General features: G+C 43.7%; 1 protein-coding gene across 1 annotated transcript in view; it reads left to right on the forward strand.

Moving 5' to 3' along the window:
* The window catches only part of UBR5 (ubiquitin protein ligase E3 component n-recognin 5), a 160,812-nt gene that overhangs the window by 119,032 nt on the left and 24,079 nt on the right, over positions 1 to 17,701 (forward strand). The window contains exons 40-48 of the mRNA XM_074986831.1: positions 2,135 to 2,346; positions 3,312 to 3,542; positions 6,706 to 6,779; positions 8,722 to 8,894; positions 8,997 to 9,110; positions 9,766 to 9,986; positions 13,599 to 13,719; positions 15,648 to 15,746; positions 17,226 to 17,469. Coding sequence (XP_074842932.1) covers positions 2,135 to 2,346; positions 3,312 to 3,542; positions 6,706 to 6,779; positions 8,722 to 8,894; positions 8,997 to 9,110; positions 9,766 to 9,986; positions 13,599 to 13,719; positions 15,648 to 15,746; positions 17,226 to 17,469 — 1,489 coding nt within the window. The remainder of the gene's footprint in view (positions 1 to 2,134; positions 2,347 to 3,311; positions 3,543 to 6,705; positions 6,780 to 8,721; positions 8,895 to 8,996; positions 9,111 to 9,765; positions 9,987 to 13,598; positions 13,720 to 15,647; positions 15,747 to 17,225; positions 17,470 to 17,701) is intronic.

Genomic DNA, 17,701 nt, shown 5'->3' on the forward strand with positions numbered 1-17,701 from the left:
TTCCAGTAATTGCTGTAGAATTTTAAATATTTTTTATCACATTAGATTACTCTGAAATACAGATAATTTGGTCTCTCTGAAAGCATTTAGGGTAAAATTTTCAGATTTTAGTCAAAATTATATCTACAGACTTTACATCATTGATACTTGGTATTTTTACATCTCTTTCTATCCATGTTTGAGTGGTTTGAAATAATGTATCATGGCTTGCAAAACTCACTGCTGGGCATAATTTGCCCCCTTCCTATCTTCTTCCAGCCAAAAATACCCCTGCAGTAAAATCAGTCTCAGCAAACTCACAGTAAACATATTCAGGAATAATTCCACAATAAACCTACATAGAAGCAATAGGTTTTTTTCCACTCCCTTCTTCAAGGAGTATACTTCAGGTCACCAGCTCAAGAGCCAACAGCAGCATTGTGTTTAGAGTTTCTTTAGCCCATGCGCCAGGGCCCCACTCTCCAGGCTAGTCCCCAGGTGTCTTGCGAAGGTGCTCTCCAGAGATCCACTCCCCAGGCCTCCCTGCTGGTGAGTCCAGCCTCTCTTCAGGGAACATCTCTTCAGGACCAACACCTTATCCTCCCCTAGCCATCCACTTAGCTCTTCAATCAGAGAGCCATTCAATGTTGAAGGTTTAATTTAGGCCCTGGAGTATTGCACGTCAGTTTATGGTGGCATTCAGAGAAGAGGGAATGTATAAGGAAGGATTTGAAAGGGTATAAGGATGACAGCTGTCACATGGGGAGAAATATCTGTTAGTCTATAAGGTGCCACAGGACTTCTTGTTGTTCTCAAAGGTACAGACTAACACAGCTTCCTCTCTGATACATGGGGAGAAAGGTAGTTTAAAATGAGGCAGCATGGAAGAAAACTTAAAGAATGCTTGGAAATTGACATGGGGCTTCCAGGAGGAAAGTTTAGAGAGCATAGGCAATGGGAATAGGGGAGCTCTAATTTGCAGATGAGGAACTTGAACTTGATACAAAAGTAACAGAGAGGTAGCCATGTTAGTTTGTTCTGATACCAAAGATGAGAGGAGTTAACGGAGGGGTGAAACTATATGTAGTGCTGGAGAGCAAGTTGATTTGCTTTCTGCTTGGTTTTTTGGCTACAGTTGTAGGTGTGGATACATCTTTCTCTAAAGGAGAAAGAGGGAAATCAAGACGAGAAATCTAGCTGCCTTAGTTGTGGAGGAGAAACAATGCTTAAATACTTCAGTGCCTGGTATGCTTGTAAAGGGACGGAAGTAAAGAAAAGGACCTGATAACTGGGTTGAGTTATCTGGAGGAGGTTGGAGATGAGTTGAATATTCCACTAATGTGGTGAAATTCATTGGGCTGAATTTGTTTACATTGTGCAGATACATTTAGGGAATGCTACTGTTTTGACTGTTAGGTTTGAAATGGTGGTGGGCCATTCTAGTGATTGTAAAAATGACATCAGGCAGTGACTATATGGACTAGACTTGAGCTAACTTTGTGTTGGTCTCTTAGTTGGCTGTGCAAATGTGGTTGGGGGCATTAGCATAACAGATGCAAGGACATGTTTGAAGTCTGCAGTGAGGGGGGAGATTGAAGTGGGGGCAGCGGACAGTGAATAAGGGTGTGAGCGTGGGTTGGGATCAGAGAAGCAGATTGAGGGATTAGAAAAATGACAGCACAGCAGGACAGAGTCACAGGCTCAAGTACACGGTAGTAAAGTAGAGTTGAAGATAAAGATTGTGGAGTCAAGAGAAGTGTGGGGGATATTTCAGAGTTTGGAAGGAACTCTGGAAAATGTGTGTCTGGGTGGTGGGTGGTGTACTGTCGATATCAAATAATACAAGATGGTGATCTCCGAGGTTGAGGTCAGTGTGTTTGGTGAAGACTGTCCTGAGAGATACCAAGGTGATGAATGAAGAAACTTGGTATTGGAGGTGCAGGTTTTTGTAGAGTATTGATGTTTATGAGAAGCGGATAACAGCATAGTGGATCTTTCTCATGGCTTTCATAAGCTTCTCTGGGACTAAGTCCTAGTGGAGAGGGAGCAGGTATCATGAATTAAAAACATTATGTCAGTGCCTCCTTCTTCAATGGTCTTCCTTTTTGTTTTTGCTTGTAGTGCCACTAACTCATTATTTTTCATCTTTGTTCAGAACTACGTAGAAGAAAAGCTTATTCCCACTTGGAATTGGATGGTTAGCATCATGGACTCTACTGAAGCTCAGTTGCGATATGGTTCTGCACTAGCATCTGCTGGTGACCCTGGACATCCAAACCATCCGCTGCATGCTTCCCAAAACTCAACAAGAAGGGAGAGGATGACGGCACGTGAGGAGGCTAGTTTACGAACACTTGAGGGTAGAAGGTGTGAAATTTTATTTCATATTTCACTTACATGCATTTGTTAATGTTGCAGTGTTACCTCTTTCCTCACTGAGTTTTTGGGATTCTAGACTTCAAGCATAGCTTGTAAATTATTTTTGTAATATAACAGGAGATTCCTTAATTATCACTAATGTCGTCAATATGAATATATATTTTGGTAAATGAGATACTTTCTTTGCTGATAAGTGAAATGACTTTTGTCATAAACCTAAAATCCATAATCTTTCTTAAGTACAAGAGTCACAAATGTTGTAATTTGGCTACTTATGCTTATTAAATGTAAGGTTTTGTGTTTCTATTTTTGTACTTCATTTGCTAATACTGGTAATATTGCAGGATTTTTGCTTTACATGTATTAGAGGATGTACAATCATATTTTACACAACTCATAAATAAATTTCTAAGGCAACTTACCACTGTACTATCTAAGTCATGGGTGGGCAATAATTTTTAATTGGGGGCCAGTCCAAGATTTTGGTAAGTGGTCCAAGACTCCAGTTTTCTGTGGAGGAGATGCAGGGTTTGGGTTGGACAGCTTGGATGCAGAACTGAGCTCGGGGTAGGGAACTGAGATGCAGGTTAGTGTGGGGAGGCTGAGAGGAAATTTGGGTGAATGGAGGGGGTTGTGACCCACAGGCAGGGTCTAGGAGAGGGCATGGGTGTTGGGAAAGCGAAGTCTGCAGTGAGAGGGTGAGTGTAGAGAGGGGGTTCAGGGCCTAGGAGGGAGTTGTGACCTGCAGGAAGGAGGGTGCAGAAGATTTGGGTGGTGACCTGGGGCAGCCCCACGCTTTAAGTGGCTTCCTGCTGTGTGCCTGAGGGTCCCAGCAGGGCTGTCTGCAGGCCAGATCTTGCTGTTTGCTGGGCCAGATCTGGCCCCCAGGCTGTATCTTGCCCTCCCCTGATCTAAGCACTATTTATATATCAATTTTTTTCCCTGCTCAACAGACGTGCCACTTTGCTCAGTGCCCGTCAAGGAATGATGTCAGCACGTGGAGACTTCCTAAACTATGCCCTCTCTCTGATGCGTTCTCACAATGATGAGCACTCAGATGTTCTTCCTGTTCTGGATGTCTGCTCACTGAAGCATGTAGCATATGTTTTTCAGGCCCTTATTTATTGGATTAAAGCAATGAACCAACAAACAACATTGGACACGCCTCAGCTGGAACGGAAAAGGTATCTAGGCCAACTCTAGTAAAAACAAATGCTTATTTGAGTGGCCTAAATCTAGCATCCCTTGATCTTGAAAACTGAAGGCATTGTATCAATGACTGCTCTGTGTCTGGTGCTGGACACGCTGTCTCTGGTAAAATGCGTTTATGGTCACTAAAGCAAGTACATAAAACCTTGAAGCATCCTTAAATTGTCCTTGAAGTTGGCTTGAAAACTTACCAGCCAACACATGGAATCTACTCTGTATCTTTCTCTTAATAGTGGTGATGAAAAAGTATTTTACTTTCAAAAATAATACCTTGGTCAAGTAGTACTTTGCCAAGGTGCTTTAATGGACCTGTGAGGTTTTGTTACGGTAAGAGATACTGAAAATCTGCGTGAACTTTAAGATTCGTTCCTGGTGTGAGAGGGAGATCCATGTGACACTGACACAGTTTGCACAGGTTCTTCAGACACGGAACATGAGAGAAGCACCACATAGTAATAGGTATTGGTACAGATAGGTTTGCAGGAACTAGAGTCAATATACAACCAATAAAAGCATATGTGTAACTGTTACTAGGAGTCTCAGAGGGGTAGTCGTGTTAGTCCGTAGCTTCAGAAATAACAAGCAGTCCTAAAGCACCATGAAGACGACAAATTTATTAGGTCATGAGCTTATACATTTGTTAACTTCTAAGGTGATACAGGATTGCCTGTTGTTGGTTAGTAGAAGAAAATGTCATTAAACCAGAGATCTCTGCCTTAGAGGTGGCCATGTAGCTTTAACAGCTGTTCAGGCTCTCTGCTTGTGGGAAGAGCAGTAATTGGTTAGAAATCTTGTTCCCTGAACTAAAGTAAATCATTTAACTATTATCAAAACTGCTAACTTTGATAATAGTTAAATGCCATCCGAAGGTGTGTGTTCTCCATTGACCTCCTCACTTCTTGGGTCATGTAGCCCCTATGTGAAATAAGGAGTTGGCTTTCAAACCTAATGGGTTTTTTTTTAATTACATCTCCCTTTGAAGGAGCAGCTCATCCTAGAGGGAGCATACATGTACTGATTTATAGATTTCATCCATCAGTTCCCTTTCCCCTTTGAGTTTTGTGGCAGTGAGGGGTTCTTATGATTTCCAGATATATGGAGACAACATAAATCTCTGTCCTTGAAGTGTACATTCTGCTCTTAGGTTACAGTATTGCACTTTATAATTTTTAGCGTTTTCTATTTGTGCAGAATTCATTAATTATTGGAATGTTCTTGTGTTGGGAATATTTTAGAGTTTTATTTTTGACTGTTTTGTTTCCACTGAATTTGTTTGAGATACCGTAAACCCCCTAGATACGTGTAACCGAGTTGCACGTGTCTCGGGTTAATGCCACCCCTGTCAGGCTGCCATTCCTGACAGGACCGTGGAAACTGCTTCTGTCAGGGGTGTCAGCCTGACTCTTGGCTGCTGTCCCTGACAGGAGCAGTTTCCTGGTCCTTGGGGGCGGTGGGGAGCTGGGAACCAGGTGGCAGCCTAGCTCCTGGCTCCCCTCTGCTGGCAGGAACTGGGAAACTAACCAGCAATGTGCTGATCAGTTTTCTGGGTCCCATCAGCAGAGGGGAATTGGGAGCCATCTCTCCAGCTCACAGTGAGAGCCAGGAAACTGACCACATGGCTGGTCAGTTTCCCAGGTCCCACCAGTGGAGGGGAGCCAGGCTGCCGCCTGGTGCCCAGCTCCTCACTTAAGGGTAACTCCCCAAGTTATCCAAATATTCAACTTAAGTGGGTTTGCCAAGAATGCAACCTTTACATAAGGGGGTCTACTGTACTCCAATTTCAACCTCGGTGTAACCATTACTGTTAAATTTTGTTTGTTTCTAAATTATGGGAGGTCAGGACAAGACTTATTTTCAGACTGTAGCCAAGCTGATTTTGGACTTGGGAGCTATGGTTCAAGCTTTTGTCAGCTACTGCCGAATACCTAAGTTTGGCTTGTTGCCATAAATCTGTGTCTTTATAATGCCATATCATATGAACTCTTGCCTATGAATTGGAACATTCCCTTGTCATGTGGAGTTTACTTTTGCATTCATGCAATGCATTTTAGGTTTCAGGTATTCACGCTACCAATCATAAGTTTCTGTCTACCAGTATGCTGAAAAGATGTACAACATAAGAGATTTTTCCCTTGTGTGGGAGTAAATAGAGCATAAATATTGCAGAACTCTGTGAATGCCCGTCAGATTTGCGAATTATATATAGCACTTTTCACTTCTAGGTTACTAATTCAGATCTAGCCACTGTCAGTTATTACAATCAGATAGCAATTCAGTGGCCTGCGTGAAGTGCGTTTTGTATTGGTCTCTATCTAGTTTCCAAAGTGTGTTCATACTAGCTAAACCATGATCAAAACGAGCAATAATTGAAACTTTTGGCAGCCTCTGCTTAGAGGTAGAGGACAGAATGGGTACAGAGGCTGGAGGTAATTGGTCTTAGTTAAGGTATGTGAGCGGGACATCTGAGGAGACATTACAGTAGAATGTCAGAGTTACGAATACTAGAGTTGAAAACTCATCAGTCAGCCACAAGTTGGGCAGCAGCAGAGACACACCTGCTTCCCAAAATAGTACTTTGTTAAAGATAAAATAGTGAATTAAGGTAAGTATTATTTTTCTTCTGTGTAGTAAAGTTTCAGAGATTTAGTAAGTCATTATTCAGCTGTAACCCTTTTGAAAGAACAGCCATAATGTTTTGTTCAGCATTACCAAGATTTTAGAAATATGAACCACCTCCACTTCTGAGGCTCTGACCAGTCATCCATTGCAAACCCCCTTTTTGTAACCTATTTGGAGTTACAATTCCTCTTCATGTGAAGCAATTGAACTCTTTCTCCCTACCCCCTTCCAAATCATTGAATTTTTGAAGTGAGGGCTCAATTTAGGTGTTAGAAGCAGAAGTTCATCAGTTAAATGGGGAGAACAGAGTTGGAGAGTAGTCAAGAAATACTTTTCAACTTTGTGAGTAAACTCCCAGTGAAGGCCAACTATGCGAACATTCAGAAAGCGGCATCTTCAGAGAGCTTCATGTATGGGAAGTTAATCACACATTAAGTATTCTGTCACTTTTGTTTCATGATAATGTTATACTTTCTCAATGATTTCTTGAAGAGGACTGACTGATTTATTTTCTTAAAGGACTCGGGAGCTCTTGGAACTGGGTCTTGACAATGAAGATTCAGAACATGAAAATGATGATGACACAAATCAAAGTTAGTATGAGAGAATACCAACCGACTGCCCCCCCCCCCCTGGCCTGCTCCTGCACCCTCCCTGTTGCCCAGACCCCTCAGCTCCAGCCTCCTCCTGAATGCCACCCACTTTTGCACCTTCCCTCTCACCTTACCTCTCACCTCAGCTCACTCCTGAACCCCCTTCTGTCTGAACCTCCACCTATAGCCTGTTCCTGCACTGTCCCTCCCACCCAGACTCCTCCTCCTCCTCCTCCTCTTCATTATCATCAATAACTGTGGGCTCAGCACCTGTTGGTGTCTGATGCCTCTCTCCCTATTTCCTTCCACCCAGACTGCCCACCCATAACCTGTTTCTTGCATCCTCCCTCCCACCTAGGCCTCAAACACCCAACACCAGCTCCTGCACCATCCTCCTGCCCAGATATCTTACCTCCACTCTCTCCTGAAAAAACCCTCTACTGCTGCCCCCAGTCCACTTATCTACCTTACCTCCCACACAGATTCCCCCAGCCTGCTCCTGAACTCTCCCTCCCACTCAGACCCCAAACACCCACCCCCAGCCCACTTCTGCACCCTCCCACCCAGTCCCCACACCTGCTCCCCAGTAGCCGCTTGCCACACACTGAACCCTGAGTGCATCCATTTTTGATTCCACCCTGGCCTCCAGAAGAGTTAATCTGGCCTGCGGGAAGTCCTGAACCTCAGTTCCCCCTTCTCCACCCTCCCTGAGGTGCTGGAGCATGAGGTGTCTCTGTTAGGAGCCGTATCACCGAGGGTGTGTAGATTTTTTTTTTTTTTTTGCTTCTCATTTTTATGTGGCCCCCTACTGATTTTACTGGGGCCACTGATTTTTTGGGGGAGGGAGGGGGGTCAGAGGCCACTGACCCAAAAAATCGTTCCCAACTCCTGGTTTAGGATAACTAGAGGGAATGGAAGGAGTGACTGGATGATCTACCTCTGATATAACTGTGCTGCAGTTCACATTCTTCTGCCTGCAGCGTTACGTGGCACTTTCAAGAAAAAACAAAGAGAAGAGGAACAGCTCAGAGGCCTTAACAATAATGTTTAGGTGTACTGGCAATATCCTATCAAATGACTACAGCTTTATGGATAAAGACTGTATTCTTGCCCCTCCCACCAGTTCAGCCTACATAAACGATGAAGTGTGTGATCCTCTATACCAGCATGTCAAACATGTAGCCCAGGGGCTGGGGGTGTGGCCCGATTCAATTTTTTTGTGGCCCCATGGCTGGGAGCCAGCTGGGGCACGCAGCCCTGGGAGCCCAGCTGGGCCAGGGGAACCCCCGCAGCTCTGGGGCTTGGAAGATGGCTGGGGTGCAGAGTACGCTACATTTTTATTTAAATTAAAAATTATTATGTATGCAGAAACAATTTTACACATCAAATGTTATGAACTGTTAATAAAATTATAAAATAATAACATTCATATATTAAGTATTACATAAATTTTAATTGAGAATTTATTATATTCACACTAAGGCTGCTGCTAGACTGCTCTCTCCCATCGGAAGTGCTATGGTAATGAGGCAATTCGAAGCAGGCTAATGAGGCGCTAACATGCATATTCAGCACCTCATTAGCATATGGCAGCTGCGCAAACAGACTTTTCCAGATTAACAGTGAAGATGGGGGCAGCTTCAGAATAAGCAGCCAAAACCTGAAAAAAAACCCTGTAAAATTATACCAATCTATAATAATAAATAATCACAGCTTTCCGACAGAGGTACATTTTCTTTGGAGGCCCTGAGAGCTGTCGACTTTCATTTGTGGGGGCCCTCGGTAGGCTTTTAGTTTGACGTGCCTGCTGTAGTGTATTTAATTTCAACTTTGGTTTCTTGGCTTATAAATCCTACAGTTCATATTCTTATTGTACTCTTAAGGGTAAGTTTATATAACCGTTCCTGTGGGATTTAAGAGTGAAAAATTTTCTTATATTTAGGTACTACACTTAATGACAAGGATGATGACTCCCTCCCAGCAGAAACAGGACAAAACCATCCATTCTTCCGACGGTCAGACTCCATGACATTCCTTGGTTGTATTCCACCCAATCCGTTTGAAGTTCCTCTGGCAGAAGCCATCCCTCTGGCAGACCAGCCACATCTTCTACAGGTGACACCAGAGACTGTGTGCCTGAGGACACGTACTTGTAGTTTGTTTTTCATTTCTAACTGAAGTATATTATTTACTCAGCATGCTTCTATTAATTTTCAGCCAAATGCTAGAAAAGAAGATCTCTTTGGCCGTCCAAGTCAGGGTTTATATTCATCCTCTGCCAACAATGGGAAATGCTTAATGGAGGTGACAGTGGACAGAAACTGCCTTGAGGTACAATTAAAGGAATTTTGTTATCTCAGAACATGAGGCTTGCAAAAGCTAATAATACACTTTAGTCCATTTAGAACAAATAAGACAGTTGTGACTACCTCACCAAAGTGAAAGCATGAAGATAACTTTAGAGTAGTGGTGGGTCTGAAATAACCTGGTAAAATATTAAATATTATGGTTTTGCACATTCATTTGTACCTGATTAAAATCAGTTTTTATATCAAACTGATACCTTTAGTAATCAAATGTGTGCGGCGTTGTTGGGGGTTTTTTTAGGCTACAGTAATTTTGAGAAATTTAATTTAAATGCTAATAAAGTAAAAATTGCCACCTCTTAAATATCCTGTTTTAGATCACCCAGAACCAGAAGTAATGCCATCTTGAAGTGCTTTAGTGCTTGAAATTCTGCAGTATGTGGTCTGTGGACAGGCTAAGTCTATCATACATGAAGTATAGTTCTGTATAAATTAAAAAAATCAGCATGAAAATTCTATATCAAAAGTTCTTTAAAGTTTCAAACACTGAAATTGTTAGAAGCGTGTTTATCTGTTCATGGAGGACAGTGTTCCATTTTCTTCATTTACTTCAGGATGTCTAATCTATAAGAGTTTATGGTCTGTTTTAAACTGTAATTAAATGACATCTCCTTGTTTAGGTTCTTCCAACCAAAATGTCTTATGCAGCCAATTTAAAAAATGTTATGAGCATGCAAAATCGACAAAAGAAGGAAGGAGAGGAACAAAATGTGCCAACAGAGGAATCTGAGAGTTCAAAACCAGGGCCCTCAGCTCATGATCTTGCAGCACAGCTGAAAAGCAGCTTGCTGGCAGAAATAGGATTGACAGAAAGTGAAGGACCGCCTCTTACATCATTCAGGTACTCAAGAAGTAGAAATGAATTAGTCTGTAAAATGTTGCTAAAGTTGCATATAATTTTATGAGGTGTTTCAAACCTTTAATAAGAAGCTGCTTGGAAGTACTTGAGAGATTTCAAAACATCCAGGACACTTCTGAAACAATTTCAAAGTTGGTTGGATGCCAAGTAGTGCAGACTATTGAACAGGAGTGGATAAAATGATGAGTGAACTGGACTGTAAGCTTTTTACTACTTAATGTAGTTTGTATCCAGAGGATTAATTGACTTTTTATGTTGTCAAGCTCCATTCTGGGATTGGTACTGTTGCTAGCTGTACTGGGAGTCACAACTGGGTGTGCCGCTCATTTGATGGACGTGGAGACTGAAGAGCTTTCATTATTAGTCCCCTCCAGAAGAGAAGATAGAGTACATAAGAAGGGTGGACTAACTGGTGCTCACACTGTTTGTGTTGCTGTGTCTGCTAGATGGGATTTTGGTCTCTAAAGTCATGATCCAGTGACTTTTATAAACACCTCATAAAATTATATGCAAATTTAGCAATGTTTTAAAAGCATCCTTGAATGAAAACAGAAAACATATAGCTAGCAAATTCTTAATGTTGAAATGTGTGCAGTGGAGGCTGGTTTACATCTAAAAATGTTATGTTTTCCAGAAAATATTTCCTCTATGTATGTGGATTTGTTTTGTTGTGTTTTTTTTAAAAGCCCTCAAAGGGATGAATGTGGAAATGAACACTAAGGGATGCAGCAGTTTTGCTCGTATTTTTTCCTATCAGTTCATGCAAGTTAAACCTCCTAATTGAAACTAAATTGTGCACCCTTGTCATATTCTGAAATAATGTATCTGAGTGTGTACATACATTTGAAAACAACTTTAATAATCAATTTAGGGCTAAATATTTCATAGCAAAATAATTCATAGGATTCATTACCATAGGTCAGAGCGCCATACATTTTATGTTTGAATAATATTTCTATCCATCCACAAGTAAACATTGTCCTTGAAATGGTGAAATAATCAATATATGTTGTTTAAATATATGTGTTCATGGCTGATTATGTTTACTGTTTATAATGAGTAATATTATACCATATTTTAAAGTATATCGGAAGCAGATCCCTTAATAAGGAATCTCAGTCCCCTGGTAATTTTAACAATGTATATCTGCAAGGGGGCACTGCTGAGACAAGGTAGAGAGAACTTATGCGTATGGTAGGATAAAAAATAAAGGTCTAGATGGTATGAGGGTTTTTGCTCTTAAATTCAATTTCTAATACTACTCATTCAAAACAGTTCCTAAAAGGTGAACAAAATAAAACTGAAGTTTTTGGACCAGTCCATCTGAGGAGATGGTGAATGGGAAAAGCATTAGAATAAGATTGAACAAGTCAACTAAACTAAGTTTTTGTAATAGTGTAACTGTAAAACTCTTGACTTCTACATGCTTCCTGAAAAAGTGTACCCTGAGACGAGATGTAACAAGCAGAATTTTTGGAAGAGTGGTATCTCTTTGGAGAGTTAAGATTTAAAAATTAGGCAAAAAATGGACTACTGGTGTCTTCATTGTTTTAAAAATAAATGTTAGGCACAGCCTTATTTTATTGGGAAGGTCTGATGTATCTCATGAGTGTGGTGTGATGATGAATAATTTGTGAAAGCTTATCTACTCCATCTCCCATGTATTACTTAACTAAAGCTGTGTGTACACTATGTGATAAAATTGAATTTAAGGCAGTTAGCTTGATTTTTACAATGTCACCATCTTCACTGTAAATACCATTAGGTCAATTTTAGGCAGCACTAATGGTGATATTATAACACCATGAGAAGCGACTCAGTTGTCTGTTCTAGGTGCTTCCATCTCCGCTGCTCTGCTGAGGCTGAGAAGCTTTTTTTTTTTTTTGTTTCTTCGCTACCCATTAAAGATAGCGTCAACATAGAGTTCATGGTTCTGTAAGCTGAGCCCTCGGATTTTTTTTTCAGTGGCAGCGCCAGCCCCTGACCCACTGCACCACGTGGCAGCTAGACTGTGGGGGTCATGCTTGTATGAGATGCTGAGAAATGTCTTTTCTGTGGTTTACATTTGTACAGGGGCAGCCCCCCGCTTAGCACCACACAGTTGGGGTCTTTCCCGTGCCCAACCACATCACATGGCTAGCCCCCAATCTGATAAAAGGATGTACCTGCTGTTCACTGCGGACCATGCTGCCAGGCAGCACCACGTCTTGCCCAGGGAGGGCTCCAAGGGCAGGGAAGGCTTTTGGGGGCTTACTGCCACCCGAGGGAAGTCTACCACCTGGTGGCAAAGATTTCAGGGACTTGTCACCCCTGCCTGAGCAACACCAAAGGGACCATTCCAACTGGCCTTCAACCAATGACCCCACACCCCACAATACCCCACTTATGCGGTGAGGGGGGCTAGCCCCTGCACAGCCAGTGGAGCCCACCCCCCCACCTGAGCAACACTGAAGGGACCATGTCAACTGGCCCTTCAACATAAGACTCCACATTCCCCATATGCAGCAAGGAATGTCTTTTTTCAGAACCTTTCCTATCCTCTTTTTTCAAGCTTTGCATTGTTTCTGTAATATTTCAGGGATAGTATTGCTGGAATAAAGTGGGGTAGGGGGACAGTGGTTGGAGGGCCAGTTGAGAAGTAACAGACGCATGGTGCTTTTGGTAAAATCATTGATAATTCAGTTATAAAAGCGAGAGATTTCAGTTAATTTGGTGGTCTTTGATGCTTTCTTTCCAGTCTTTGTTTCTTTCATGCCATACTGTGGTTTCAAGGGGGATGTAGGAGAAATGGCTGAGGGACCAGTTGACATGACATACTTGGGAAAGTAGGTGCTTTATTTTCTTCTGGAAAAATGGCCATTTGCTTCCAAAGGAAGGGGAATGAGGGCAGTGCGGTGTAATGTGGGAAGATGATATCACATACCCACAGGCACTTGCGAAGCGTTTTTTTCCCATACTGCACCAGTGAAAACACCTTGAATGCTATGGGGCTGAGGGGACTGTGGGATAGGTTCCCACAATCCACTGCCACAACAGTCAGTGTTTGGAGGATAGTGTGGCAGCAATAAGTCGACTTTGTGGGCAATTTGTAGGGAGGTGAGGATAGTCCAATTTGAATTTATAAAACCCGTGTTACAAAATCAATTCTAATAAATTTGAATTTATTTTGTAGTGTAGATGTAGCCGAAAAGACATGCTGTAAGTGGCATGCTAGCTGATATCTGAGCTCTATTTTTCAGGTGCACTTAAAACAAAGTAATATCCCATATTGTAGCTCTCAGTTTTCTCTCTTAAAACTCCTTTCTTGTAGATGGTGGCTGTCATAATTATTTACAGTGCCACTTAGATTAAATTTTGTCTAGTTCTTACAACAGAGGATTTTAGGTTTTGTATCTGAGCCCCTTTACCTTTGAACTTTCACTTCAAACTGGAACATGAGGCATTCTGAAGCACCTGTTTCTAGACGCCACAAAATCAGGGAATTTTTCTGACCGCCGTGATTGAACAGAAGTAAAAATGCACAGTTCTTAGTGTTTGAATTTTTACAGTGTTACAAGTTCGTTTGTTTTTTTTTTCCTCTCCCTGTTCTACTAGGCCTCAGTGCAGCTTCATGGGAATGGTTATTTCTCACGATATGTTGCTAGGACGTTGGCGCCTTTCTTTAGAGTTGTTTGGCCGAGTGTTCATGGAAGATGTTGGAGCAGAGCCTGGATCGGTATGTCTTTTCTATGTTGAAGGCAATATTTGTGTAATTCAGTTGTACAGCATAGGTTCTGAAACTGGCAGGTGTGCCCCCCGGGGGGGGTGGTGAAGACATTCTGGCGGGGAGGGGGGAAGGCATGAGGTGACCCAGATCCCCACATCAGCCCCCCTCACCCCAAGAAAGAGCCCCATGCTGGTGTTACCTCCTGCAAAAATGGAGGTAAAGCCAGTTTCCTGCAGCAGTCCCGCAGCTCCACAGCAGAGCCAGCATCTCAGGAAGCGCATGTGCTGCTTCCCCTCCCCAGACAGCTGGCGCGTTTCCTGAAAAGCAGGGTCTGTTGCCCACCAGCAACTTCCTTCCACCTGCTGCCTTCCTGCACAGGGTGCAGAGGGGGAGTAGGAGCTCTGGGTCTGCACCAACGCCAACTGCTCAGGCAGTGTGTGCACTGTTCTTTGCTCCCCACACTAGCCGTGCACTGCCTGAGCAGCTGGAGCTGGCATGGACCTGGGACTCTTACTCCCCCAATACCCGCCATGCGGTAAGGTGGCTGGTGGGAGGAAGTGGCTGGCAGGCTACAGACCCTGGTTTTCAGGAAACTTGCCGGTTGTTTGGGGAGGGGAAGCAGTGCGCACACGTCCTGAGACCCTAGACCTGGCACACAGCTGTGGGACGCCCAGGTACCAGCTGAGCTGTCCCCTCCCCTTGCCCAGACTCCCATGAGTACCCTGCCTCCTGGCCAGACACCTACCCCTAGCTTGCTCCTGTACCTTATTTTCCACCCAGATTCTGCACCCTTTTCCTGTCCCACTCACTGGCAGCCCTGTCCTGGACACAGGATCCCTCATTTTTGGCCCCACCTCAGAGTATAGAGGGGCCCACAAATTCCACTAACCCTGGAACCCCAGAAAAATTAATCTGGCCTGAGGTCTTGGACCTCAGTCCTACCTACCTTCCCCACATGGGAGTGGGGTGCCAAGGAGGGAGGTGCCTCTGTTGGGGCCACATCAGTGGGGCTTGCAGGGTGGGGGTTTTTTTGTTTTTTTTTTTTGGCATCTCACTTGTGTGGTCCCTGACTTTTACTTTTCTGTGGCTCAGTGACCCCTGACCCAGAACAGGTTCCCCGCCCCTCCCATAAATAAAGACTATGCTGAAGCATTTGTGTTGGACATATTTATTTAAAAATGAAGCCTGGCCAACAAGTCCCTACCTGGCCACAGCATCATAACACCCCTGCACCCCACACAGACCTCAGTCCTCAGCAGAACCCCCTTTTCTGAGCCTCTCACTTCCCCAGTCTTCTGCCACAACACTACTGCACAATCCACACACTGCACATCTGTGTCCTGAGCCCTTCATACCTGCCAGCCTGAACTCCTGCACCCTCACATCCACAAGCCTGTGGTTTGCTCAGTTCCCCAACACTCTCCAGCGTGCAGCCCCCTCCCAGAGCCAGCAGCACCTTCTCCACCTCTTCCTGCACCCAAATTCCATCCCAGAGCTTCCACCTTTCACCCCTCCCAACACCCAAATCCCTCATTCCCACCCCAGAACCCCTATCTCCTGTCACAACCCAGTGAGAGTGAGTAAGGGCTGGACACAGCAAATAATGGAGAAAAGGGGAACACAGAGGGCAGGGCCTCAAGAAAGGGGTGGGTCTTGAGGCTTGCCCTGACATTTAAAAAGTGATCTTGAGAGATTGGAGATCACAGCTGTAAATAAATTAAATAAATAAATAACTTTAAAATTTTATACCATGAAACACAAATTTTTTCCTTTAAACTTGCAGGGGTACGAATTGAATTTTTTGTTAAAGGGGGGTTGGATGATGATAAAGAAGCGGTGGTTGTGAGGGTTTCTCAAAAATCTAAAAGGCGGGGGGAGTGATGTCGAAAAGTTTGGGTACCACTGTTCTACAGCTGATTTATTTATTTCTTTTTAAGATCTTGACAGAATTAGGTGGTTTTGAAGTAAAAGAATCAAAATTCCGCAGAGAAATGGAAAAACTTAGGAACCAACAATCCAGGGATTTAACATTGGAGGTAAAATACTGGTTTTATTTTCTGATTTATAATTTACTTAGAAGTTGAATGGAATGAAAGCATCAGGATATAGTTTTGTATGTTGTATATTACATTACACTAATTTTTTTCTTCAGTAATTTTGTTTCAAAATCTAAAAGCAAACATTTTGCAACACTCTGAAGCTGGGATTCCAGTGCATTGTGTTGTAATTACTACGTAGTGTTATGGAGCCCTCCTTTCAGGGATGACTCCTAATCATAATATTCCATGGAACCTTTACTCAAAAATATGGAAAGTCCTCTTGAACTAACATTAGAAGCTGAAATTAATATTTGATCTGTTGCTATGGCAACCAGTACAGATGGGTAGACACTTCATTTAGTCCATGGTTTCCCAAACCTGTGGGGGTGACTCAGACCCCCTCATCATTCTCTCCACCCCAAGAAAGGGCTGGCCCTTGCTTCTGGCTCTCAGCCCCTGCCATTTCATGTGGGCAGCTTGGTGCAGCTATTATAAAAAGCAGACAACTGGAGAAGGCCCATGTGGAGCTAGCGGCCTCCTGCAAAGGTGAGTGAATGTGGGTGGGGAGGGGGAATTGGGGGGTTAGATGGGGGGCTAGCAGTACCTGGTTTTGCAAGAAAGAAGGGGGGTCAGGCAGGTGGCTGGCCTGTGGCTTGGGAGGGCAGCTCGGGCAGCTGGGCCCAGCATTACTGGGGCTTGGGCGGGGAGCTTGGGCATCTGGCCCTGGGGGTGTGGGTGGCTGGCTCCAGCAGGATGGGGTTCAGGGAGGCAGCTCAGGCAGCGGCTGGCGGATGGGTGGGCGGCTGGCCCTGGCAGCGCAGGGCTTGAGCGGGCAGCTGGCCCTAGCAGCCCGGGGGCTTGGGTGGGTGTCTAAGGCATCTAGCTTAATGGTGGGTGGGCAGCTGGGTGGCTGGCCCCAAGAGCATGGGGTGGGGGGTCTTGGGCAGCTGGCCTATGGCTGGCTGGTCGGCGGTTTGGGCGGCTGGTGGGCGGGCAGGTGGGCAACTGGCACCGACAGCACAGGGGCTTGGGCATATGGTTTGAGCGGTTGGCCCTGGCAGCACGGGGGCTCAGGTGGCTGGCCAGCTTGGACTGCGCCAAGTACCCACAAGGTGGTGCCTGTGCCATTAGTCTGGTTGGCCCATAGCCAGTCTCTTGGGATTTCCCAACTTATGAAGACAATGCAGCATCAACTTTCACATTAAATTCATTTGTTTCTGTTGTTTCTGGTGTTAAATTACATTTTTGTTAAATTTTTGGGCGAAGAAAAACTATTTGTGCTTATTTTTAATTTTAAATATTTTTATGTCAATATTTTATGTTTATTTTAAATTACAAATTGATTTTTTTAATTAAAAGAGGGGTTGGATGATGGTAAAGAAGAGGTGTGGGGGCACAAGGGTTTTTCAAAAATCAAAATGGGAGTGTGAAGCCAAAAAGTTTGAGAACCATTGATTTAGCCTATATATTTCCTAGGTCGATCGAGATAGAGATCTTCTAATTCAGCAGACGATGAGGCAGCTCAACAATCATTTTGGTCGCAGATGTGCTACGACTCCAATGGCTGTGCACAGAGTAAAAGTTACATTTAAGGATGAGCCTGGAGAAGGCAGTGGTGTGGCACGAAGCTTTTATACTGCCATTGCACAGGCTTTTTTATCAAATGAAAAACTGCCAAACCTAGACTGCATCCAGAATGCCAACAAGGGTACGCATACTAGTAAGTACCATAGAGAAGGTGTTCCGTGGCTACCATGAGGGATAATGCTGGACATGCTTTACACAGTGGAGTATTAACTCTTACGTCAGCAGGGAGCTAAAAGTTATCCATTAGGAAAACTAGAAAGATGGCTAAATATCTGGTGGAGATAACTTTTCTTGATGCCCTGAAACGTGCCTCAGCCTTGACCTGAAAGAACGTCCTTCACTTTGAAAGAATACACCCATTCACT

The sequence above is a fragment of the Carettochelys insculpta genome, chromosome 2, assembly GCF_033958435.1.
Source record: "Carettochelys insculpta isolate YL-2023 chromosome 2, ASM3395843v1, whole genome shotgun sequence".
Classification (NCBI taxonomy): Eukaryota; Metazoa; Chordata; order Testudines; family Carettochelyidae; genus Carettochelys; species Carettochelys insculpta.